General features: G+C 31.1%; 1 protein-coding gene across 3 annotated transcripts in view; it reads left to right on the forward strand.

The window, feature by feature from the left end:
• Window positions 1-26,493, forward strand: part of LOC127721441 (cytosolic 10-formyltetrahydrofolate dehydrogenase-like) — a 61,398-nt gene that overhangs the window by 19,788 nt on the left and 15,117 nt on the right. For all 3 annotated transcript variants that reach the window (XM_052228182.1, XM_052228192.1, XM_052228175.1), the window contains exons 8-22: window positions 5,304-5,432; window positions 6,012-6,097; window positions 6,623-6,770; window positions 7,332-7,451; window positions 7,682-7,744; window positions 8,105-8,169; window positions 8,750-8,900; window positions 9,238-9,308; window positions 9,735-9,840; window positions 10,174-10,355; window positions 13,817-13,916; window positions 14,152-14,250; window positions 15,717-15,882; window positions 17,407-17,512; window positions 18,235-18,434. In XM_052228182.1, coding sequence (XP_052084142.1) covers window positions 5,304-5,432; window positions 6,012-6,097; window positions 6,623-6,770; window positions 7,332-7,451; window positions 7,682-7,744; window positions 8,105-8,169; window positions 8,750-8,900; window positions 9,238-9,308; window positions 9,735-9,840; window positions 10,174-10,355; window positions 13,817-13,916; window positions 14,152-14,250; window positions 15,717-15,882; window positions 17,407-17,512; window positions 18,235-18,434 — 1,792 coding nt within the window. The remainder of the gene's footprint in view (window positions 1-5,303; window positions 5,433-6,011; window positions 6,098-6,622; window positions 6,771-7,331; window positions 7,452-7,681; window positions 7,745-8,104; window positions 8,170-8,749; window positions 8,901-9,237; window positions 9,309-9,734; window positions 9,841-10,173; window positions 10,356-13,816; window positions 13,917-14,151; window positions 14,251-15,716; window positions 15,883-17,406; window positions 17,513-18,234; window positions 18,435-26,493) is intronic.

Here is a 26,493-nt window from a genome sequence, read left to right on the forward strand (position 1 = left end):
AAGGATATCTCCATAGCAACCAAATCAATCAATCAATACATGCACTTTGAAATTATAGAACTGAAGAGAAACATGTAAATTTGAGCACGTTTATGTAGTCCGATAAGTCAGTATTGCCATAATTGATTTCACAATCTTTACGCACAGTGCAAAATTCTATTGAAGAAAGGCTCCATGAGTTATTTTGAGATATCTGGACCAAAATTTGTGTAAAACACATTTTTTTAATACAAAATTACAAATTTTGAGAAACATTTTTTTGTGCTTGAATTTCAACCGAATTGATATACAAGTTACAAAATGTTATCAAAATTGGATTTTCCACAGCAAAAAATAATTTGATCTTGTAAATTTTCTGTCTCAGTTTTTTTTTTTTTTTAAATCACAAATTTTATGCTTTTAATAAAAATTGACATACAGGTAGAATTAGATATTTCAAATCATATCCAGGTGTAAAAAAACCTTTCTGACCCCGTCAACTGGACTTGCTATGTATGTATTAGTCTCTTCATGTCTCATATAAATTTGCAAGTGGTTCTCTAGTTGTCATCTCCTTACCTTTTTTCATGTCAGTCTTCTTATGTTATGTTTCTATATTTTTGAATAATCTTAAATTCAGAATCTTAAACACCACAGAGACTGTGACTTAACATATATATATATATATATATATATAATTCGTCTAAACATCAACCCAACAATGTTAGATCTGTAAATTTGCTTTCGCAAATGTTTTGTTCTTCCCTCAATGGGATTCGAACTCATGCTACTGAGATATCGTGGCACCAAATCGCCTTGCACTATGCCCGACGCGCTAGACCACTCGACCACCTAGGCTCTACAATAATAAAGCTTTCGGTGGCCGAGTGTTATCTTTCCTCGACAGTTTTAATCTAGCATCGTAACACAGTACATAATATATAAGGCATGAAGATGGAATTGTTACAGATCATCTGAATTATCTATATATATTTTAATTCGACAAACTGGTTCTCAATAAGTTTTGTTGTTAAAATATACCAAGGTTAACATTTCAAATTTTGAAATGATAGACCACACAAAAACAAAAAAATTATCGACAAAAATTCAATGTCATGACATTTTTAGAACTTCTAAAAATATGTACGTGTAGGCCAAAATATAGATATTTAAGTCATAATTTACTTTTTGTTCTTCTTTAGACAAAAAGTCGGCACATCAGTATAAAATTTAACCGTAGAATTCAAACAACTCTCCATCAGAGACAAAATGGTGTAGAAGTGAGCAACTATAGGTCACCGTACGGCCTTCAGCCTGATACTTTTTTGTAAAATAACAAAATATCATGACGATATATCAAACTCTAAATAACTATCACAGGGGGAGGGGTTTATACATATACTAATTCCTCATCCTTTATATGTCTATTAGTTAAATATTAAAGCACATTCACTATGTAACCATTGTTGAGAATATATTATTCTAATTGATCCATTTGAACGAAAGAAATTTCAAATAAAAATATTTTATAAAATATTATGTTTCAAATTAGGTGTTAAGCAAGCCACAATTAATCAATATACAAAGTGAAAATTGTATGTATATAATATTCTCCCCTTTCTTGTATGATCTTAAAGAAAAGAACAATATTTGCTAAAATGAAAACCCAATCATCTTAAAATATTATAGATCTCTGGTTACGTTATGTTTATAAAAAAGGAGTTAGCAAGTTACGACAGATCTTCATTTTAACCATACTGAGGAAAAACTTATTTAGGGCATGACACATAGTGTTAATACCAAAAAATGTCTTCTAGATGTCTGTTTGGGGTTTTGTTGTTTGCTTGCTGTCTCATTGATGTATACCCCCGGCATCTCCTTTTATTCATAACTGTCCCGTATTAAGATAGGCCTGTTCACAACAAGACACACCCCTAAACGTAAAATAGTAAAGTGAGTTTATGATTTAGTAACTTTTAACAAACACGTAAAATAAAACTAACGCATCAGTGTTTCAATGATTTAATTAGATGATTTATATTTTATCTCTTTCGTTCAAATTATGGGAAGACCTTACAAAATTTAAAACATGGAGATCTTTATGCCAGTAGTTCTTTTATTTGCTATAAAATTTTCTTCTTTGCTATTCAATGATCATAATTATTTTATAAATTCCATTCTTACATCCCAACTTTGTCGATCTAAATTAAAATTACATATGTCCATTTCATAATAACCGAAAGAACTTGTATTAAGTTGGCAAAATCATGTAATTCCATGTTGAGGCTATAACAAAAAAAAACCTAGATTCTTATCCACATGCATCTGATATTTGGCTATGTACTTTCTTTTTGCTAACAGTTTTCAACCCAAAAAATTTATGAAAATTTAAATTGAAAGCCGAAAAAAAAGTCAATTTGTAGGGCATGGTTCTTTGAAATATCCAAACAGTTAAGGATGTATTCTTCTGACGTTTCAGTCTCGTTGAAATCTCGTTCTGGAATTATTCCAAAACATGTGATACAAGTGGAAAATATCAATGAATTTAAAAAATGTTATAATCAAACTTAACTCTGTAAAAAAATTGTGAATTTACAATGAATAGTTTTTGAGTAGTCAATTTTTCAAATTTTATTACCAATCAAGTCAGTCTTTTTAGCCAAAATTTTGAGAAAATGGGTGAGGGGTACAAGAAATGATTTTACCTAAAACATGTACATCCCATATCACTTTTTCCTTTTCAAATTTCTTAGATATGTATTTTTTCAATCATTTAAAACAAAGAAGTTGAAATAATATGCATTTTGTTCTTTAAACAGAGAAAAATCACAAATTTACAAAATTGACAGCATGGTAAATTTGACACAAAAAAGCATCAAAATATGATAAAACTTTCTTATATCAACACCTACCGATAGTTTTTTTTAAGTTAAATTTATTCAGATTGATCCACTTCATCTTTATTGAAAGTATGAAAAAAAAAAGTTTAATTGTGAAACTGTGATTTTTTTTCACGAAAATAGCCCAAATATAGGTAAAAATTGATGAAAAATGGGAAAATCATCAAAATTGGGTACTTTCAAAGGGCCGTAGCAAAAAAAGAAGTGCACCACCATATGATTTTTTCTTCACCAATTATTTTTTTATAGTCATAGAAACCCAAAAATCAGGTTAAGAAAAAAAGTTTAATTCTAGAAATTTTCGGCTCCTCAGAGGTGTACATCATTAAAGAGTATTTAAAGTATCACCTATCACATGCATAATCCTATGTCGAGCTTTGTGTATTTTTTTAGTAGATGTTTTTTTCTTTTTTCTCGCCTTGGTAAACGTACCGTTTGCTAAGACCTAATTTTTTTACGCTGACGACCTGCGTTCTGAAAATGTTCTCCTCGCTGTCGACTGACAAGACGGATGAAATCTCAAATAATGGCGAAGTAAGAATAATTAAACTTTACTGAAAATAATAATACTTATATGGGATTGATGGCATATGTGAACGTGAACATATTACATGATATATCACAAAAATGATAAAAAAAAAAGGAAAGAATTATTGTGCAGCCAATCTATTAATTCATGGCATATTGTTTAGTTGCTTGTGTAATGATTTTGATACGACGTTCAATTAATGAAGAGATATAATTGTAGAATAAGGTACTATTCAAGACTTCGACACTTTACTTCTGATTTTTTACTACAAAAGAGTAGATATCTTTTTTTTTTTTAAGTATTTTGTTTCTATAATAAAACCTTCTTTAAGTTAAATATATTTCAGCAAATATCAAATATATTTCAGGAAATCAGACTTTGATAGTATGGAAAAAGAATTTATGCAATCAATAACATTTTACACTATGCAAATCGATAAAACTATAATCGTTTTACAAGCCGTTGACTGTATAACACTTAGAGTATTTTCAAGTACCTGCAAGTTAGTTTATTTCGACGTTTCACACATCAACGTCACTTATAACACCCTTTTTGATGAGGTCAAATGCAGTAACAGTACATTTTGAAAATAAAATAACAATGTTTTTGTAATGTCAACTAAGTAATCATTTGTGTTTACAAAGTCAAATACATCAATAAAGGCATACTAGGTCAGGAATGTGTATTCAAAATGTGCAGAAAATATGCATTTTACCTCGAAAAAATTAGGGTATTTCATAATGAAAGTTATTTGAGACTGAGAGGGTTAAAACAATTTAGACATGACTCAAGGCCTTGGATAATAAGATTAATTTCAAAGAGGAATAATCTACAATAGTTGAGAGGTATGAGATTGTCTGGAAGGATATCAGTTGTGTCATAAATAATGTTTTCATCACCTCTGGTATTTGATACATTTTTAAAGTCAAACAAAAATCATGTTCTTTTCTAATTTTGATTCAGTCTTATTTTTCTGATGCGGTCTTTTTCGGAATGACTCAGATTTACTTATAGGTTTTTTGGTTGAAAATTTGCCCTTTGACGCTTTGTACGTTTCAAAAATACATTTTACAGAACTGCGTTTTTATCGACGCTGCGGGTTTCCGGTAGAAAGTCGTAAACATAAAAAGCGTTGGAAATAGGTCTTTATATATTAATGATAAAATTTTTGATCATCCTTAAAAAAAATAAATCGTTTCTTTAATAAAAAAACATATTTCCTTAAATGAATCCACAAATAATATTTCAACATCTTAGACCAACTTGCGGATCGTAGTTGCGCAAGTTACATGCGCCGTGGTATTCAAATGACTTACCTTAAATACAATATGGCATGTTAAGATAACTACATTTTTCTGTGGCTGCCCTAAATTATGAATCTGGCTGTTAAAGTCTCTTCATGTTTTTCATCTATTGAGAGTTTGGTGTTATCAATCTCTGTTGGTTTATTACATAGCAGGGTTCATATTCATATCACATTAACATGTTCTAAACATATGAATGTAATATTTGCAACTGGACATAAAAGATAAATCCATCATTATCATCTGACATCATATAGTTGTTACTTTTTATGTTACATTGAGCATGAAACTCACTATATGTTGTATAGTGATAGTTGATATCTATAGGTCTTTTCCTGATGATATGCAAGTATGCTAAAGAACAACTGTCTGCATTTCCTAAGAACCAAGTTTAGATTCAGTGTAACTACATGTACCAATTTATTTTTTTCCGTTTCAGCACTTTGTGAGGGAGGGTCTATTGTTTTCATATGTGTGAGTCGGAAACAACAGATAAAAAATTTTGAATGCAAAAAATAAAGATTACTAAAATTTATTACTCTTTAATGATTTTTATTTACATTTGTTATTGATAATTTGACATTTTTAAAGGTTAATGTCAGCCAGATACAGTATGACAATGGAAAAATGATCCAGGCTTCTAAATTTGGCAAAGAAGACACATCTCAGTCTAAAATAGAAATCACATCAGAAGAAGAAGGAATGATTAAAGCAATGAAGGTATGAATTAATATCCTGTTTATTTTATGTCATAAAAAGTCATAGAATACTTGTTCTGGAATGTAGAAACTTCTTTTTTATACAGATCTCCAAAAAAATGAATACAAATCTGAATGATATTTTTTAACAATGGAGACAACTGCATTAAGGGAGATCTTCGTTACAGTTCAGTGTTAGGTATATTTCTGACAGTAAATATAACATTACAGCTAGCTCAGAACATACTACATATGGGCTGTTGGGATGGAGCATTTAAATAAAAATATTACTTGTTTTAGATATTTTTGGGATTCAAGCTTTTGAAACAATCAAGTTCGAAATGCACAGTCTTCAAAAATACTGGGCCCTAGGCCTTGCAGTCATAAAAATTTCAAGCATGCTTATCGTTCTCAGACTCAGAAATCAACCACTTAAAATACTGGATTTGTGTTTTGAGCACAAATTTCCTAATTCGAGTACTGAGTTAAGTTTGATGATTAAGAGCTCAAGCTTAAATTTATGTCAGGAATATTGGTTGATAAAGAAACATGATTTCATTGCACAGTTATCAAAGGATTTGCATGTTATTTCTGTTTGTAGGATATATGGAAAGGAATTTTGAATACTGATGTAGATGAAACCACCGATTTCTTTAAATCAGGAGCAGGATCAATGGATGTTGTTAGGTTGGTATTTCTGAGAAATACATTTTAAAATATTTATTTTAAGTAACTCCAGTTTTAAATAAAATTTAAATTGCTTAAGACGTTTTCCCGATTTGTAAATTCAAATAACCATTGGATATAAGAGAATTTAAACTAGGGATATTTTCCCCAGAAAATTTTAATTTTTGAGATTGATTTAATTTTTTTTGGCAAATATAGTTTACAGAGTGCTTCCATTAAATTATTATAATAAAAAACAGCCGTCAAAGTAACAAATCTTTGCCTGACTACAATTGTTTTGTTGCAAAAAAAAACTAGTGAAGTATTTTTGAAGAATTTTGTGTAAATGATTGCTAAACTATCATTTATCTCCAATAACAAGTTGAAAATTAGCAAAGTATTTAGGTGATTTTAAATAATACCTGAAATATTATTTTAAATGACATATTTTGTGGGGGAGGGGGTGTAGCAGAATTAAAATTTACTTATTTCGAGAAAAATTGTATGAAATACTGTTTTGAATTGAACTCTGATTCATTTACAAAGATTGATCGAAGAAATAAAACAGAAGTGTAATGGCGTTGCTTTAGAGAATGAGGATGTTTACATGAATACCACATTTGAAGATCTGTCTAACTGCCTTGTCAAAAGAAATAGAGGAATAGATGATAAAGAACCACTAGTCTTTGAAGCTGTAAGTTGTTAATTTTGATATACATGTAGATATAAAGGTGAAACTATTTGTTCACTTAGTATTTCAAGTATGAAGCAAAACAAGAACACTACTGTTAATTAATTTCATGGTAGTTCTTGGGTCTTCCAAAGAAAATATTATTTCCCTTTGTCTATAGGTGATATCTTAAATGTAATAGTTTTAAGCTTAGGCATTACTGCTAATAACAGAACTTTCCATTGCTAAATTTGTTTATCCCTAACCAGTAGTAAAGAAATCATGTATAACAACCTATTATGGTTCAACTTGACAACTGATTAAAATACAGATCCTTTCTTCACTCCATGTTTACAAGTATCTGACAAATCTTTGTTCTTTGTTATGTTTTCAACAATTGAAATTTCTGCCTGCAAATTTTTGAAGGTGTTTATCATTACAACAAAACTTGAAGATTCTTGAAAAGTCTACTGAACAGAAGTAAAACAAAGCAATGTCAGATCTTTGTATGCAAACTGTGTACACAGCTGTTTATTTCTATCAGATTGATTCACATGATATAAAAATTCCATGTTTTTATTGTAGGTAAAGATGCATGTGAATGACATGGATATATCATTCCCACGACAACTGTTTATAGACAATGAATTTGTAGATGCCAGTTCCGGGGCCACATTCAATACAATAAATCCTAGCGATGAATCTGTAAGTTTTTATTGGAAAATTTTTGTTGAATTTATAATTTATTTTGTTTACATATATTTTTTACAGTTTGTTGTGGTATTGTTCATTAAATTTTTGTTATCAATAATTAATAGAATTCTTAAAAGAGCTGTTTTATTGTACTTCTGCCAGTTTGCATCAATAATTTATGAAAAAAGATGTAGATCAAGATTATGTTATCCATTCATATAATCTATCCTTTATTCATACAGGTGATATGTAGTATAGCTAAAGGAACCCCTGATGATGTTAACAGGGCTGTCGAGGCAGCAAAGGTAAATAGAGTTATCTCCCATCCAAAGAATAAGTTTAAGATTCAACATTATTTTAAGCCTGCTTATGCATTCTTTTTACTGATTGTTGTATTCCATTTTCTGAATAAAAAGTTTTTTTCAATTAAAACTGCAATATAATGCTTAATTTAGATCAAATTCAAACAATTAGAATTATCATTGTTTTTGTTTGTAATAATATCTTGCTCCAATATCTGTCAGCTTTACTGATGCATACATTTTCTTATACTTTTTAAAGTTATAGTAAAGAATGATATCATCTAGGAAACATTTACCGAATTGTGTTTGTCCTTTGGAATGATGAGTTATAAAATTAATGTGTTTATGTTTTACTACTTTTAGGTAGCTTTTGAGGAAGGAGAATGGGGAAAGATGAATGCAAGAGATCGTGGAACACTTATGTACAAGTAGGTAGATTGGGGATATAAGGATGATAAAGAGTAGCAATAAGGAGAGGGGAATCATGTTTCGCATATATTTCCATTTTTTAACTTTAGGTATAGAATAGAATATTTTTATTTCCCAAATTACAGGGCCCATAAAGGGCATACAGCCAGTTACAATTGATTGACATGATTGATAACAATAAACATCACAGTGTACATCTATATTTAGTATATTAGCATCGGTCAGAATCAGAGCCATCAACCATATAAATTATGAATGCACAATTAAATAATAAAATTACATTATATGCATTTGTTATAAAATTATTTACTAGTATCAGTATTCAGGTATAAAAGTGAGAAGCTACCAAGGGGCAATCAAAAACCATAGATAAATCATTAGACAGATAAAACCATGGCAAAAAGAAAAAAGACAAACAGACAAACAACAGTTCAACTGCACAGAAAACAAAATTTGGTAACACAAACCCCACCGAAATCTATTTTTGAACTCTTGACAGGTGATACATGCTGTGAATAATATTATGATAATATTACAAATGATTCAAGATATGATTACATTGGAATTTTCTATTTTAAGATTAGCTGATTTGATGGAGCAGCATCAAGAAGAATTGGCAACCATTGAAAGTATAGATTCTGGTGCTGTTTATACTCTGGCTCTAAAGACACATGTTGGCATGTCTATAACTACATTCCGATACTTTGCTGGATGGTGTGATAAAATCCAGGTCAGTGCTTGTTTATACTTCACGGTGCTGAGTTATTTATTCTTTAAAGAAGTTAACAGTTATCAAAGCTTTGATGATTTTGATTATCAGTATGACAGGAAACTTTGAATCATGTCTTAGGAAAACTGAGAAATAGCAAACTGTTTTTTTGCAGGAAATTTCTGCCTTTTCATTTATGTTGAGTTGTGGAATATTTCAGCTTGCTCACTAAGTTATTTTATTTTCTGTATAGCTTATCTTTGCAGATCCAGTAGACTTATTATTTTGTACTCTTTGTTGAACAAAGTTTGTAATTTATTTATTGGTTGTGCATCCTTTCTTCTATATTCTGTTACAGGGAAGTACCATTCCAATTAACCATGCCAGACCAAGTAAAAATTTAACATATACAAAGAAAGAACCTCTTGGGTAAGTATCAATGATGCATATTTTAAGCATTATTGTGGGTTGATTTTTCTTGTCGAACTGAAAGAAATATTGAGAAACAATTTTTTGGAAGGGGGGATTTTTTATTTTTAAAATTTCATGGCTTTATAAAGTCTGCCATTTTAATCAGTAACAAAAAGCTTATTTTACAGTGATTTGTTTAATGTAAAGTTTCACACCATGAAAACTCACCAAAAACAAGCCATGTAAACTCACAAAAGGATGCTTTTCTACAAAACGTGAAGATTTGAAACTGCCAATTAAAGCTATGTCACAGTAAGAATTTAAATGGAATGTAAATACATTATGAGTTGGTTGCTATGAGTATTTAGTGGGTAAGAATAGGTTTTAAAACAGAGAGGGCAATAGGGCTTTTTAGTAGAATTGATATGATTTTGCTCATTGTAGAGTATGTGCTATTATTACACCATGGAATTACCCATTGATGATGTTGGCATGGAAAATGGCAGCATGTTTGGCAGCTGGTAATACTGTTGTGCTCAAACCAGCTCAGGTAGGTCTTCTTCGCTTATATTTTTTAGGTCATTTAAAGCATATGAATTTCTGCTTTACATAGATAAAGGATATATAGATTATTTTATGTAATGTGTATGTTTTTTATTTCACATTTTTGTTCATAAATGTCATTATTGTTCTGGCATTATATTCTTTGCAAAAAGAGAGAAATGGTAACACACTTGCATAAAAAGTTCTCTTTCATTCTATTGGAAATTTTCTTTTTTCTAAAATTATGTATAGTATGATGATTAATTAAACTTGTTCGATTAACAATACTGTGTTAAATCTAAATTTTTCAGTGTACATTATCAACATGATTTGTTTACAGGTTACCCCATTGACAGCTTTGAAATTTGCAGAACTTGTTGTCAAGGCTGGTTTCCCACCAGGTGTTATTAATATCCTTCCTGGTCCAGGGTCATCTATAGGTCAAGCCTTGTCAGAACATCCACATGTTAGAAAACTAGGATTTACTGGATCTACACCTATTGGTAAAACAATCATGGAAAGGTAGGTCAGAGTTCATATATAGGTCAGCTCTGTCAGAAAACTAGGATTTACTGGATCTGCATCTATTGGTTTACTTGATAAAAAATTATTATTAAAGTTTAAACGAAAGGTCAGATTTGGATAAAACTATATTTTAAATACTTTTTATGATCTTCTCAATATTGAAGGAACAGTTGCAATGGATACATTTTGTCATGAATATTCAGTAGTATAACATTTATAATTAGAAATTTTTTACTTGAGCTGTGCGATGCTATAAACATGATAAAATATTTAATGAAAAAATAGTATTTTTAGGATAAATATGAAAATAAGAAGATGTGGTATGATTGCCAATGAGACAACTCTCCACAAGATACCAAATGACATAGAAGTTAACAATTATAGGTCACCGTACGGCTTTCAACAATGAGCAAAACCCATACCACATAGTCAGCTATAAAAGGCCAGAAATGATAAATGTAAAACAATTCAAGCGAGAAAACTAATGACCTGATTTATGTACAAAACAATGAACAAAAACAAATATGATATACAGCAACAAATGACAACCACTGAATTACAGGCACCTGACTTTGGACAGGCACATACAGAATGTAGCGGGGTTAGACATGCTTTCAGGTGCCAAACCATTCCCCTAACCTGAGACAGTGGTGTATCAGGACAACATATGTACAAACTATAAAAATCAGTTGAAAAGGGCTTGATTCATCAGATCAATACAAAGCAGAAAAATAACTAACAAAAACACAGACCGGACATGGCAGGGGATTTAGACATCCCTCACAACAAAAAAGACCCAAAGTACAGATCTGAGAGTACTCACAGTTACTGACAGCTAGTTCAAAGTCAACAACAACTAATAAAAACAAATATGTATCGCAGACTAAAGTATCAATCAGTACACATCCAACATCCAATGGATTTAGTGTAAAGATGTCGTTCACAGTCAGAGAAAAACATGACCTTGTACAATGGCAAAATACATGTATCTACAGATTATAGAACCGTGAATGTGCATATTATATTATTATTGTTTGACGTAAATTTTACATTGAGGTTCTGAAAAAAGAAATCACCAATTCACCAACATTCCAACTGACTCCATTTTCAGAAAACGACATCTGTAACAAACATAAACTTTTAGCTACCGCTTTACAAGCAGAACCAAATACAATGAAAGTCCTAACTATGTATTGGCTTCCAAAGCTACACAAAACACCTTACAAATATAGATTCATTTCGTCTTCAAGCCATTGTTCCACTACTAAATTGTCTATTCTTCTTACCAGTACACTTGGTACAATCAAAAACCTGATAATAAATTGTTCAAATAAGGCCTTCGAAAATAGTGGAATTAATTACCTTTTGAGTGTCAAGAACTCGTTGGAAGTACTTGATAAATTACATGCATATATTGGTGATTTTGAATCTGTTCAAAGTTTTGATTTTTCTACCCTATATACCACATTGCCTCACATTCTCATTAAGAAAAAATTCACACACCTAATTAAATGGGCATTTAAAAAGTCAGAATGTGAATATATATGTTCAAACTCTTTTAGGTCATTTTTTAGTAGCAATAAACAAAAAAAACTATGTCAATTGGACATGCTTTGATACTATATATGCCCTTGTTTTTTTACTAGATAACATTTTTGTTCGCTTTGGAGATTCCGTATATCATCAGTTATCGGAATTCCAATGGGGACTAACTGTGCACCACTTATTGCGGACCTTTTTTTGTATTGCTATGAGTTACAATTTATGACAAAAATCAGCAAAGACCCATCGAAACAACATCTGATACACAAATTTAATAATACTTTTAGATATTTGGATGATATTTTGGCTCTCAATAATGACGACTTCAGTATGTATACTAAAGAAATTTATCCTGTTAAATTTACTTTAAATAAAGCTAATACTAACAATGACTGCCCTTTCCTCGATCTTGATATCTATATCATTAATGGAAAGCTTAATACTAAAATATATGATAAAAGAGATGATTTTTCATTTCCTATCGTTAATTATCCATTTTTAGATGGTGACGTTCCCTTGTCACCATCTTACGGTGTTTATATATCTCAACTTGTACGATTCGCTCGTGTATGTAACAATGTTTTAGATTTTAATGAGAGAAATTTATGTATTACTGAAAAATTATTACACCAGGGTTTTCGATATCACAAACTAGTCAAAACATTTACTAAATTTTATCAACGGTATAAGGACATCATTCGTAAATATAGCTCAACATGCAGACTTCTTATACGTTCAGGTATTTAACATCCAATTTTTTATGGAAATATTCTTTATAAAGCACAAAAATGTCAGTATTCACCTCTGAAGCTAACAAAACCTTTAAATAGACTTATTAAGAAGGGATATAGTTACGATACTGTTGTCAGGTCATTAAAGATTGCATATTTTGGCGTTAATATTGATTCACTTATAGGGTCTTTGCATCGGCACTAAACACATTTATATAAAAACCAGTTGTTGGCATGACACGGGTTATGTTCTTCTCATATATGTTATGATGGTATGATACTAAACCCCTAACGGGAAGGATTGTGCCTGATATTCATATGATGAAGACATAATCTTTCAATCAGTTTAATTGAAGTCTGGAGCTGGCATGTCAGTTAACTGCTAGTAGTCTGTTGTTATTTATGTATTATTGTCATTTTGTTTATTTCCTTTGGTTACATCTTCTGACATCAGACTCGGACTTCTCTTGAACTGAATTTTAATGTGCGTATTGTTATGCGTTTACTTTTCTACATTGGCTAGAGGTATAGGGGGAGGGTTGAGATCTCATAAACATGTTTAACCCCGCCACATTTTTGCGCCTGTCCCAAGTCAGGAGCCTCTAGCCTTTGTTAGTCTTGTATTATTTTTAATTTTAGTTTCTTGTGTACAATTTGGAGTTTAGTATGGCGTTCATTATCACTGAACTAGTATATATATTTGTTTAGGGGCCAGCTGAAGGACGCCTCTGGGTGCGGGAATTTCTCGCTGCATTGAAGACCTGTTGGTGGCCTTCTGCTGTTGTCTGTTCTATGGTCGGGTTGTTGTTTCTTTGACACATTCCCCATTTCCATTCTCAATTTTATATGTATATATATATAACTATAATTTTAGTTTGGTTTTAATTTTGGTTTTAATTTACTGATAACAAAATCAATATTTATACCAATAAATACTTAAAGATCTAATTACTGTGTTGAATTGGTAACCTTTTAGAATAAGTTTATTTAAAGGATTGACAAGTTTACCGCGATCGTATCTTAATTTCCAGGTTTGGTAAACAACACCTCCTTAAAAATTAAGATGTGCTATCCCATTTGAAATAAGTTTTCTACAGGTAGAACCAAACTTCCAAACCAAATCTTTGTATATATGGAAGAATTTAGAAAAGGTATTAAAGAAGGTTAATAAATATTTCATTTCAGCTGTTCCAAGGTGAATTTAAAGAAAGTGTCCTTAGAACTTGGTGGTAAATCTCCTCTGATTATCTTTAGTGACTGTGATATGGACAAGGCTGTTAGAATGGTAAGTACAAAATATCAACCATGTCACAAGTACTTTTATCTTAATAAATTGATTTTATGTCTGATTAACTTTGGTAATCAACTTTAACCCAAATATAAAAAATTACATATTGTTTTTTCCAGTTTTTATGCAGAAATGCAGAAGCTTTTGTATATATATAGATATAGTCCATAGAATAAATAAAGAAATATAAATTTTACAAAGAATAGCTATAATTAGAGATTTTTTTTTACAGGGACTGAGTTCAGTCTTCTTCAACAAGGGAGAGAACTGCATTGCTGCTGGAAGGCTTTTTGTAGAGGAGTCTATACATGATGAATATGTAGAGAGATGTGTAAGTTTTATTTTATAAAACATTGATATTTATCCTACCGTAGTCTAAAATTGGTTATAATGTTGGTTCGTTCGGATTTTGTTATTGTACTTATCACACGGGAAAACGCCGCATTGACGTCACTACGCTAATACCAGCGTACAAAATTAGTGCAGAATACATTTTTTCTACTCTTCTAAATAAACAAACATTTCTAAAGATATGTTTTCATTGTTATTCTAAAGAATTGTACAAAAATGCCAATTTTCTAATGGCCTTTTCAAACCTGACTTCCGAATGCCTAAAAACATTCCAGAACTTCAGAAATCCCCTCTTCCAGCCTCCATTGCTTTGTTTACATTCCATTAAGCATCATCAATCTTAATGGCAGACCAAACAGGCCAAGCAAATCGTATTTTTAAGAATTTCAAAATGGCAAGTACCTTACGTCTTAATTGATTTTCCCGCGAAAAAAAAACCATCCAAAATGAAAGAAAAACTTTGGGAAACAAACGATAATCATGCCATATTTTTGTTCAGGAATATAGAATAGGTTAATAAAAAACAATATACATATATTTTTCTTTAAAAAAAAAATTGGTTCAATATAAAGAGATCGATATTCTGACCATAAGTAAATATTCATATAAAATTCCATTGATATCAAATTTCATGGCTAATAATGAGGTTTCCTATTGAATAAACCCCCAATTTATTGCAAACTATTTTAAAGCAGTATCATACAAACAAATAATATAATTGCCTTAAACTAAAAAATCACCTAATTGACAGTAGAGCAATTTGATTGGATATAACGATTCAATGTGTCACGTGGTTTTGAAGCCATTAGAATTTGAATGTAAACAAACCGGGTCAGCTGCTGCAGTATGGAACAACATCATACATTCAGTGAATGAGAAACAATTATGAGTAACCAAGCTTGACAATACACAGTAATAAAAAATCAAAGCTAAGTCTACAGAAAAATAAAATAAAAAATGGCCTTAAGTGCACGACTTACCAGCATTGCGGGATATAACAATGAAATTGTTAACATTATGTTTTGCCTTATGACATTTTGTTGGTGAGTTTTTACAATGTTCCTTTATAGTTGTTATGTATTGAAAGGCATGTGCTAAAGAAGAAATATTTAGGCAGACAGAAAAAAATGGCAGGAAAAGGAGCTCTCTTCTTTAACCTCTTTTGCTGTGTTGTAAATAGTTATTGTTGTTGTTATCTCTGTTACAGTACTGATGTTATGCATTGGCTTTATGAGAATAAAGATATGAAGACAGGGATTTAGTCAAGATGTGTTTAATAAAATTATGAAAAGAAACTGGGTGTTACTGGGCAATATTTTCTAATGCTATGACTCCACCATAAGGGAATAATTCAAAATAAAATTTAAAAATTATGAAGTCAAATTCAAACATATAAAAAACCAGAGAAAATTTTAAAAAATAAAATCTATTTTTTATTTACTTTAGGTTGCAGAAATAAAGAAAATGAAGATTGGTAATCCATTGGACCGATCAGTAGACCATGGACCACAGAATCATAGAGCCCATTTAGAGAAACTATTAGAATACTGTGATACTGGTGTGAAAGAAGGTGCCACACTGGTGTATGGAGGAAAACAATGTGATATGAAAGGTAGGAAAACTTTAAAAGGATTCCATAGAATAATTTATTTACCGGTAAGATATCTTTTATTTGAGAAATTCCTTGTTACTTTAGGGTGACATTGTCATACTACCTATAAGCATTATAAAAAAAAAAAAAACAAGGGTTCCTGCAGATAAAAAAGACCTTAGACAATTTTGTCTATTCCTTTTATGACCTTTTGAATACATTGCTTACCATAAAATCTTCCAAACTTATTGCTCTGATATTTGCTATGAAGGTTAATCTGGAAAAGCGTTTCAAACATAGCAGAATTGTTATATTTCATTTTAATACCATTAAAACAACTTTTGAATTAGCACATAGTGTTTTAAAAGTTGTTGTTAACACAGTAAGGAAGATTGATGTTTTAAATCTCATTTTGATTCTTCTCCAGATCAGATTCTAATGGCTCCCTGTGCCATATTTATAAATTATACATAGCACAATATTGAGGTGTTATGAAATTTTTTTTATTAGATGAGTGAAAATTATATGTAGATAGTTAGTGATGTCAACTCGATGAACAATTACTAATCGAGTATTTGTTGGTTTTATCGAGAGATACTCAAGTACTCGCTCGGAAATATATCTACCACACGGAAACACAAAAATACGTACTTTTATATTCTATGGTTTGTTGTTCAACGGACCAAAAACATCTACATAAGTATCTGGGAGAAGGAATTACACACCGTAATTAATAGGTCGTTACCTACAAGTACTAATTAAGTAAAAACAATAATCTAATCAACATAATTTAATGAACACCTATTTAAAATTTATAACAAGGAAAAACCTTATCAAACAATAGTATTTTGTAATCATTAAGAAAACACATTTACTGTTTACAAAGGCACAATGATTAGAAGTTTAACTATTCACTGAGGGTCATCAGAGGATGCAACAAATTTATTTTATTTTGAGACATTTTCTTGTCAACTATTATTGGGGACAGTCGGTTTTGCAACTTTGTAAATTACAGTCTTGCAGACGAAAATGTTTGCTCTGTCGGTACCGATGTTAGGGAATGACTAAGACATGTTTAATTTAAAGCATACGTATAGCCCACGTATTTTCGGAGGCATTTTAAATGACAATTTAGCACAAGCATTCGAAACAAAATGTATTTTATTTACTAGTATGATTAATCAGTGATGCCTATTTAATTTTCCGAAAGAGGATCTCAAGAAGATCAATTTTATATAAAGAAAACAGCAATATTCTAACCGATTAGTCGAGTATCGTTTTGGTAGTCGATACTCTGTACTACTGAGCGATACTCGAATACTAGAGTACTCGTTGACATCCCTAGTAGATAGACAAAACAAGACTTTCGACCGCTGTGAGAGAGTAATAATTCTTACTTTGTATTTTTGTCTAAATGTTACAGGAATCTATATAAAGGCAGCATTAATTGTTCAGCTGCAATGTTTCATGAGTCTTCTGTTCCTTTACTATATTCAATAACCTCATTGCTTTCATCTTTTAATTCTTTTATTTTATTATTTCTAGGACTGTTTATGGAACCAACAGTGTTTACAGATGTAGAGGACCACATGTTTATTGCTGATGAAGAATCATTTGGACCAGTTATGATTATCTCTAAATTCCAAGATGGGTTAGTACTGATTAGACGATTCGATACAAACGGACTTATAAAGAGTGACACCCCTCTACCATTAAGATTTATGGAGAACTTTTGTATGCACATAACAGTGTACATAGGTGTGGTTATAAGCCAATCAAATTATTGAACAGGTAACAACAGGATGACTAAAAAACCTTTTGACAACTTTCTTTCTACATTGACAAGTTCTGACAATAATTTCATGGTTCAACTAACAAACAAGAACACTACAAAATTCATGCAAAAAGTACACACTGAAAAAAAATTGACATAGCAACAGATATATTGTGTTGTAATTTGTGCCTCCCCTTTTTACATTTAGTTCCAATGATTACCTGCTTAAAAGATTGCTATGGTTGATCTCAAAATTATTTTTTAGATTATTTTAAAAGTAATGACTGAAAACATTAAATTTTGAAGATTTTCATTTTTGTCATTAAAAGTGATACAGAACTTTGTTCATACAAAGTTGATATTTTCCACATGTTGTTTTGAAGCTTGAGTTTGATGAGATTCTTTCTTATACAATTAACACAATTTTAGAACTATTGTTGAATCATTTCATGCGTTTTAACATGACGAAAAGATTTTTTTTTTTTTTTTAAAGTGTTCACACTGTGAAATAACAAATACATGCAGCAATTTCTTAAAAAATTCTTTTGGTAAAAAAATCAATGATAAAACTATAATTAAGATTATTAATTATTTTTCAGTGACGTAGATGGTGTTATTAAACGTGCCAACAACACAGAATATGGACTAGCATCTGGTGTATTTACAAAGGATATAAATAAAGCTATGTATGTAGCAGACCAAATAGACGCTGGAACAGTATTTGTTAACACTTACAACAAGACAGATGTTGCAGCACCATTTGGTGGATTTAAGCAGTCAGGATTTGGCAAAGATCTCGGTATGTTTCTTGTTGTGAATGGTTAGAAAGCCATTATGATTTTCTGGCCTTATTCTAAAAGAAGTTACCTGATACTTTTACCCATCTAAACAAAAGATAAGTACTTCCTGAATTAAGGTATTTTCATATATTAAGGTATTCATAGAATACATAAAGTACCTGTCAACATAAAAAATATTGAAACCCCTGGATTTTAAATAGACTCATTCATGGTTATATGAATTATATGCTTCAAGGCATTATGAAATTTTATGACATTTGAAACAACACCCTTCATTTCATGCAGACATATACTGGTAAGCTGTCCAATTTTACATTTACAATAGGTGATCAATGAAAGTTAGAGTGTCATTCTGAGACATCCTTGTCAGAGGCCTGTTACATATACCTTTTATAATCTCGAATGACTGTCAGTACAGCTTGTCTAAGTCTTTTAGCTTGTCTTTTCACTAAAACAACACACAATTATTAAGAAAAATAGAAAATACGGCAAGATCAATGATAATAATCAAGGGTCCGGAAACGGTCATATTTGCCAGTCATGTCCTAAGATGAAACTATTTGTCCTAAACGAGTAATTGGTATTTAGGACAAATTTTATTTTTTTACAGAAGTAATTTAGGTCATTTCATTGACTCAATGTTTGAAATCGGATTTTTAATTGCCATTTTGCACTTGTGATCGCTTGCTTTTGTTTATAACCCCTTTCCTGTAATAAAACTGCCACTACAGTAGTTTGATAATCCTGAGGGCCTTCCTAATATCTATATCAATGCCTCCGGGAAACATTGGCTAATGATCGCTAATCACTTTTTACCTCTGGTTTTAATTCACACCTGACAGTGATCACAAGCTCAGAATAATATCTTTAAAACATTAGTTCCCTGACAAGTGTAATCATTATTTATTTACTTTTCATCAAAGACAGTCATCAATTCTGATTTAAAAATTAAATCTAAATTTACGTAGAAAAAAGTATTTTTTCATGAGTAACACATGTGCTTTATTTACTATGTAATACGCATGCGTGAAATTGTCTTCAGCAAATTTAATATTTAATCTTAAAATGCAAATTGATTTCATGCTAAATTAAACGAGTGCAACTATTATCTGTTATATTCAATCACTTTTAAAGGTAATAAAATAAAAAAGCCATAAAAAGCGGGTGATTTCCTGTCAATTTGATAAACAAAACAAATCCCCGAAATGAATCCGGAATTATTCGTACTTTAAAATATCGGAAACTTCCGATTTTAACTTTTGTCAAATCGAAAGAAAAGTAAGCTATGTCTGAGAAATTAACCATTTTGAGTCATTAAAATCATTTCAATTTTAGACTGTTGCCTTCCCTAAACTGTCCTTCATGGTAATGGTAAGACATGTACTTAGTAAATGCGATGAAACAGCAATACAAGTTCGTCATGTTCGTTGATGCTATGAATATAGTCAAGTTGATATCAGTGTTCTCCCCAGGCCGATATGACGCTGCGGTGCCGCAGCGCCTTCTTAATATTTTTGTAGATCCCGCAGCGTCTTAATTGGCCGCTGTCCCTTAATACTAGATCCCGCAGCGTGTTAATTTTCACATTTTCATTATAAATGTTGGTTAAAATTGTCAAGTTACTGATCACCGCTGATGGGTCGGTCAGTGTTACGCAATAACTGATAATAAGTTTTACCTGAGCCACGCTTATCTCAGCCTTATCGTACTATATTATCAGGTAATAGCGTAAATGATCATCAAGAAGATAGATATTTTTTGAAGAAAATTAAAAATTTTAAAAACTTCAGTGCAGAAATTGAAGAAATAGATCGCAAATACATTGTATTTACGCTTCGTGTGTGTGATCACTTGACCATTTATATAACGAATTTTTTCATTGGTCGAGAAGAAGAATCTATTTAAACATGACCAATGAACGTGTTGAATACACATGATAAATTTGAATACACATTGCTAAAGATATTTACGATGAAAACTATGAATGAAAGTATTAGAAGTTGAAAAAATTAAAATAAAGTTTGATTAAAGATAACGAGGAGTGTTTTACTTTAATAGAAAGTGAAAAAATGTTGCTTGCAAGGTAAATTCGTCTGAAACTGTCATATTTTTAGAAATAAAATGATCATCTGAACATCGATCGTGAATCCGTGCGTCAGGAAATATGTGACAATCAACACGGGTACAGAATCGCCGCAGCTTCTGTATAATGTCACTGGTAAATAATTTCAATGGTTTTAACTTTAACGAATTTGTAAAGTTTCGTTTATATCTATCTGCCAAAGATAGGATTAAACAATAATACGCACGGAAGCGTAATGTGAAACTACGGAAACTGGTCAGCTGTTCATTTATAAAAAAAATAGTTTTAAAAAGTTGTATACCAAATATCTTAACCATATTCGATTTTATTAATTCTGAATGAACATGTTCTCTGCAAATAACAAAGGGGTGAATTATAAGCAAAAGGTAGATGATGGAAGTAGACGTTTTTTTCACACCAATGACTTCTAATGAAAAGGGGAATACACCTCTGTCTACACTGTCAGTATAAGCAGATTTCATTGCTTCTCCTAATCCCAACCAAGCTCAAGTTTTAGCAATTGATAAAAGCAAGCACCATGTTTCTGGTTTCAATGACAAGTGGCTGCATGACTGAGTTTTCATGGCTTAGAAATGTTAAAGGGGGTATAAGCAAAAGTTATTGTGAGTGGGGGTTTAATTTTTAACCCTGAAGAGGATAAAGACAAAGTTAAGGAACAGACTGTCCAACAAAATAACACTATCTTGAAACAATATCCCTAGAAGGAGCAGAGAGTAGAGATGAATATTTATATTTTGACTTCTTTAATTGACTGAATATAAATAACTTTTGTGTTTAAAATCAATTTATTTCATATATATATCCTTGTAATTCATTAATACTCTGCATTATTAAACACATAACACAAAGCATTATAATTCATATTGCATGTCATAATTTATGACTTATTGCTTCAGATCACAAACGTTCACTCTAAAAAAAGAGTTACGCGCCCTTGAATTTTGCGTCTTAAAAAAATCCTGGGGAGAACACTGGATATCAACAATTTGAAAAGGGGCACCAACTTTTCAAACATCTCAAAATGACCGAAATTGTCTGGAAAAATTTCCGGATCCTTGATAATAATAATCTTTCCACAGTGTATATATCTTTATTGAATAAGTCATTTCATGTATCTTTGAGTGACTTTTAAATCGTGTAAATTATATTAGAATTTGTTGTAAGGCAGAGCTATGTATAAGCCTGCTGAATAATTACAATGTCCATAGCTCAGCATGTCAGGGAAACAATTATGCTCTCATGAAGTGACATAAAGATTATTAGTCCCCTACCGACGAAGTCGAAGGGGACTTTAGGTTTGCACTCTGTCCGTCCGTCTGTCTATCCGTCAGTCCGGTAAATCAGCTTTCCACACTTTTTTTCTTCGTTCTTGAAGATATTGATTTGATATTTGGTATATAGTTTTGCCATGACAAGTTATAGATCAAGTTCGAATTTTGTTCCGGTCTGATGATTTAGTTCAGAGTTATGGATCATAACTCTGGACCATATCTAATGTTAGAGTACTATGTTAAACCATATTTCTGTACAAAGGGAGATAACTAATTTTTTAAAAGACATTCTTTGGTAAATTATTTGAAGAATTTTTGGGCAGGTGTGTTTGTTATTTTGTATAAACTAATTTTCTGAATGCTATATATATATATATATAAAAAAAAATTATGAAGTGAAATCCTTTAATTAGATAATAATCTATTTTTATTAATGTATATATTACATTACATTGTGTAGATAAAAATTGTTGACATTTTATAGATAAGTTACAAATCTATATTATTTTGTGACAAATAAAAGAAAAAATATTTGGAACTATTGATTATAATTTGAAAATAGATATACACTGTATTACATCATATCTAAAGTTAAAGTGTTTTCCACACTTTTTTTCATCATGCTTGAAGATATTGATTGATAATTGGTTTATAGTTTTATCATGACAAGTTATACAGATCAAGTTTGAAATTTTGTTTCGGTCTGATAATTGTGTGCAGAGTTATGGTCCTTGGACTTGAAAAATTCACTCATTTAATCAGTTTTCCACATTGTTTTTAGTCATGCTTGAAGATATTGACTTGATATTTTCTTTTTGTTTACACCATGACAAGTTATAGAACAAGTTAGCTTTTTGTTCCAGTATAATGAATTTTTACCTGGTAGGGGACTATGTATTGCCATGCAATACTCGCAGAATGCTTGTTAAAATAGTAATTTCTAATGTAAAACAAATTGTTTGAAATCAGACTTTTTCAGAAACGAAGAATATTGTTATGCATATTTTAGTTGACATTCAACATGAATGCTTTCCATAAAAAAAATGAAAATATTTAAGTTGAAAGCTTGAATTTGAACTCTGCAAGTTGAACCTTTTAAGAATGCTCTCATAGGATTAACAAACACACTGATGGCTTCATTTCTAAGGCAAATAGCTAAAATTATCAGTGTTTCTAAAATATTTTTGAAGCAAGGAATTATTAAAATGTGATTAACTGTCATACCATCTGAACATTAAATGCAAAAATATAATTATTGAAAAAAAAGTTTTTTGATACAAAGATCAGTGATTCAGCCAGTCACCAGTCACAGGACATTTGCCCACCTTATTTCTATATACATGTATCAGAAAGGAATTTGAAAATTAGCATTCACTTGAAGCTCCTAAAGTCTTGCTGGATCACTGATTAGTGAATTAAATAGATTTTCTAGCAGAAATTTTCTTTTGAAAATGAGAGTAGAAGTGAAAAAAGCTGTTGTACATGTGAAGAAAAATTAAGATATTGCAAAATACTATTTGATCACAATGGATTACCTCCCTTGAGCTGATACATTTGGAGCATATTAATGTTGACATTGGAAATGATATTTCTTTTTGAGAAGTGATAATAAGGTTGACATTTCAGTTATATTTTTATTATGTGTTTAATATATCGTTTGAATTCTGCAGTAAATTATTTGACCTTATTATATATTCAATTAAGAAAATAGAAAATGAGTAATATTCAAAAATAACAGTTTTATGTCTTTTTGTTAACACTTTGCATTGCATTGTGTTCGAAGAGATAGTAAGGTGGTATAGTTGTGAAGAAGGAAATGTTAATGGTCCCAACATTTTGGTGGCAGACTGGTAGTGGTCAATACGAGGCAGGTATTACCTGTGAAATAGGATGCATTCCATAATATTTATGATACTTATATATACAAATTTGTAGGTATTCGTATGCTGTATCAACTTGGCAGCCTATGTCATCAGGGTAATGCACAAGTGCAAATGTTTGAAAAAATATTTTTTGGAATCACTTGTATATTAACTATATTTATTATTTTTAATATTTATTGAATTCTTACTATTATTGAGGACTTTATCCTCATATAATTAGAATTCATGTTCCTGGACATTTTAAAGAAGTCTTGGTACCTACTCTTTGCAATGACATGGACAGGTTAATAGTAACTGGACCATCTCCAAAATAGATCCAATAATTTTAAATCGCTGTTAATTTTTTGTGTTTCTTTTCACAAAAGATCTTTTGATTCAGATGTCTCTGCAAAAATTAATTTGGGAAATAAAGATGTGTTTTTATTTAAAAGATTGATGGCTGTTTAACATTGCACCATGGAATATGTCATGGAGAGTGAAACAAATGCTTTACATTGATTAAAAGGAGATACTCCCACTTCAAATTTTCTTCAGTAGAAAATATCTCTATCTTAGCTTATTAAAGACATGTATTACCCAAATAAAGATGTGTGTGTTTGATGCAGGTATATTCAGAAGGTGAGAGCTTCAGATGTTTGGAAATGCCCATTTGTTGACACAAAATATAATGGAATAAGACTGATCATCTATTTATATAGGTATAATCTAAAACCCTCTATTCAAGGATGTGGTGCAACTTTCATTCAAATGCATTTTTTATCTGTCCTTGACAAAGATCTGCCACCTCAGCCATGCTCTATTGACTTTGAAATGTTTTCCTCGTTTACATGTTAAAGTTTGTGATTAGGTCAATTTAAGGGGAACCACTAGTGGTTGGTCAATGATATTTGGTATGAAGTTCTTTTAGCATTGTGACATCTCATTTCCATAGAGATAATTTGGCCCTGCCCTCTCAGTCATGGTCTATTGATTTTGTAATTATATCCCCGCTTTAAAAAAGTGGGGGTATACTGTTTTACCTCTGTCCATCCGTCCGTCCATCCGTCCCATGAATATCTTTCGTCGCATCTTTCTCAGGAACTACATCACAAGGATTTCTGAAATTTGGTTTCAGGATTTATATAAGTCAGCTATACCGTCTGATGTGTTTTCAGATTCATCACTCAACAACTTCCTGTTTAACAATTGCAAACACTTACATATTTTTACACTATTAAAATTATCCAGTTGCGGCGGGGGTATCATCAGTGAGCAGTAGCTCGCAGTTTCACTTGTTTTTCATAGTTTACTTGTTAAGGTTTGTGATTAAGGTCAATTCAAGATGAACCACTTATGGTAAGTCAATGAAACTTGCTATGCAGTAGTTTTAGCATTTGCTTGTCTCATTTCCATGGAGATTATATGGCACCTTCCCCTCATCATGTTTCATTTTTGTCTCGCCTTGACGGAGTCAAAAAGCGAGACATAGGTATGCTGTTTCCAGCGTCGACGGCAGTAGCGTCAACAATGTATCAGTTTGTGATTAGGTCTAGTTTATGGTGAACCACTAGTGGTAGGTCAATGATATTTGGTATGCAGTTGTATTAGCATTGGCACATCTCATTACCATGGAGATTATTTGGCCCGGCCTTCTCAGTCAAGGTCTATTGACTTTGAAACTTTTCATAGTTTACATGTATTAGTTTGTGATTAGGTCAATTTATGGGGAACCACTAGTGGTAGGTCAATGATTTTTGGTATGCAGTTGTATAAGCATTGGCATATCTCATTTCCATGGAGATTATTTGGCTCCGCCCCCTTAGTCATGGTCTATAGACTTTGAAAATTTTGCTAAGTTAACATGTATTAGTTTGTGATTAGGTCAGTTCAAGGGGAACCATTAGTGGTAGGCCAATGTTAATTGGTGTTCAGTTGTATAAGCATTAGCACATCTCATTTCCATGGAGAATATTTGGCCCCGCCCCCTCAGTCATGGTCTATTGACTTTGAAACTTTTGCTTAGTTTACATGTATTAGTTTGTGATTAGATCAGTTTAAGATGAACTGCTAATGTTAAGTCAATGATATTTGGTATGCAAATGTATTGGCATTTGCAAGTAATGTTTCTATGGAGATTATATAGCCCCACCCCTGATCATGGTTCATGGTTCATTGACTTTGAAACTTTTACATAGTTTACAAGTTAATTTTTGTGTTTAGGTTTGTTTAAAGGGAACAACTTATAATAAGTCAATGGTATTTGGTATGCAGTTGTATTAGCATTGGCACATCTCATTCCATGGAGATTGTTTAGCCATGTACCTTCAGTCATGGTTCATCGACTTTGAATATTTGCATAACTTACATGTTAAAGTATTGCTATTTTAATTTCAACATTTGCATTATCAAAATTACAAAAAGGCGAGACATATCTCTGTTTATGAAACTTTTGCATAGTTTACATATTAAAGTTTGTGTTTAGGTCTGTTTAAAGTGAATCACTTTTAATATTTTATTTATGATAAGTCAATGGTATTTATGTGCAGTTGTATTAGCATTGGCACTTCCCATTTCCATGGAGATTATTTCAACCTGCACCTTCATGGTTCATGATTGACTTCGAATGTTTTGAAGTTGACATTTAACAGAATTTCCATTTTAATTTCAACATTTGCATTATACTTCAAAAAATTGTATCAAAATTACATAAAAACAAGGAGTTTGTTGAATCCGGATTAATTTTGAATTCTGGAAAATTATAAGAAATATATGATGAAAACTAACCCAACTTAATAGAAGGTGCAGGTTACACGGATAAATT

The sequence above is a fragment of the Mytilus californianus genome, unplaced genomic scaffold (genome assembly GCF_021869535.1).
Source record: "Mytilus californianus isolate M0D057914Y unplaced genomic scaffold, xbMytCali1.0.p SCAF_1, whole genome shotgun sequence".
NCBI classification, from domain to species: Eukaryota; Metazoa; Mollusca; class Bivalvia; order Mytilida; family Mytilidae; genus Mytilus; species Mytilus californianus.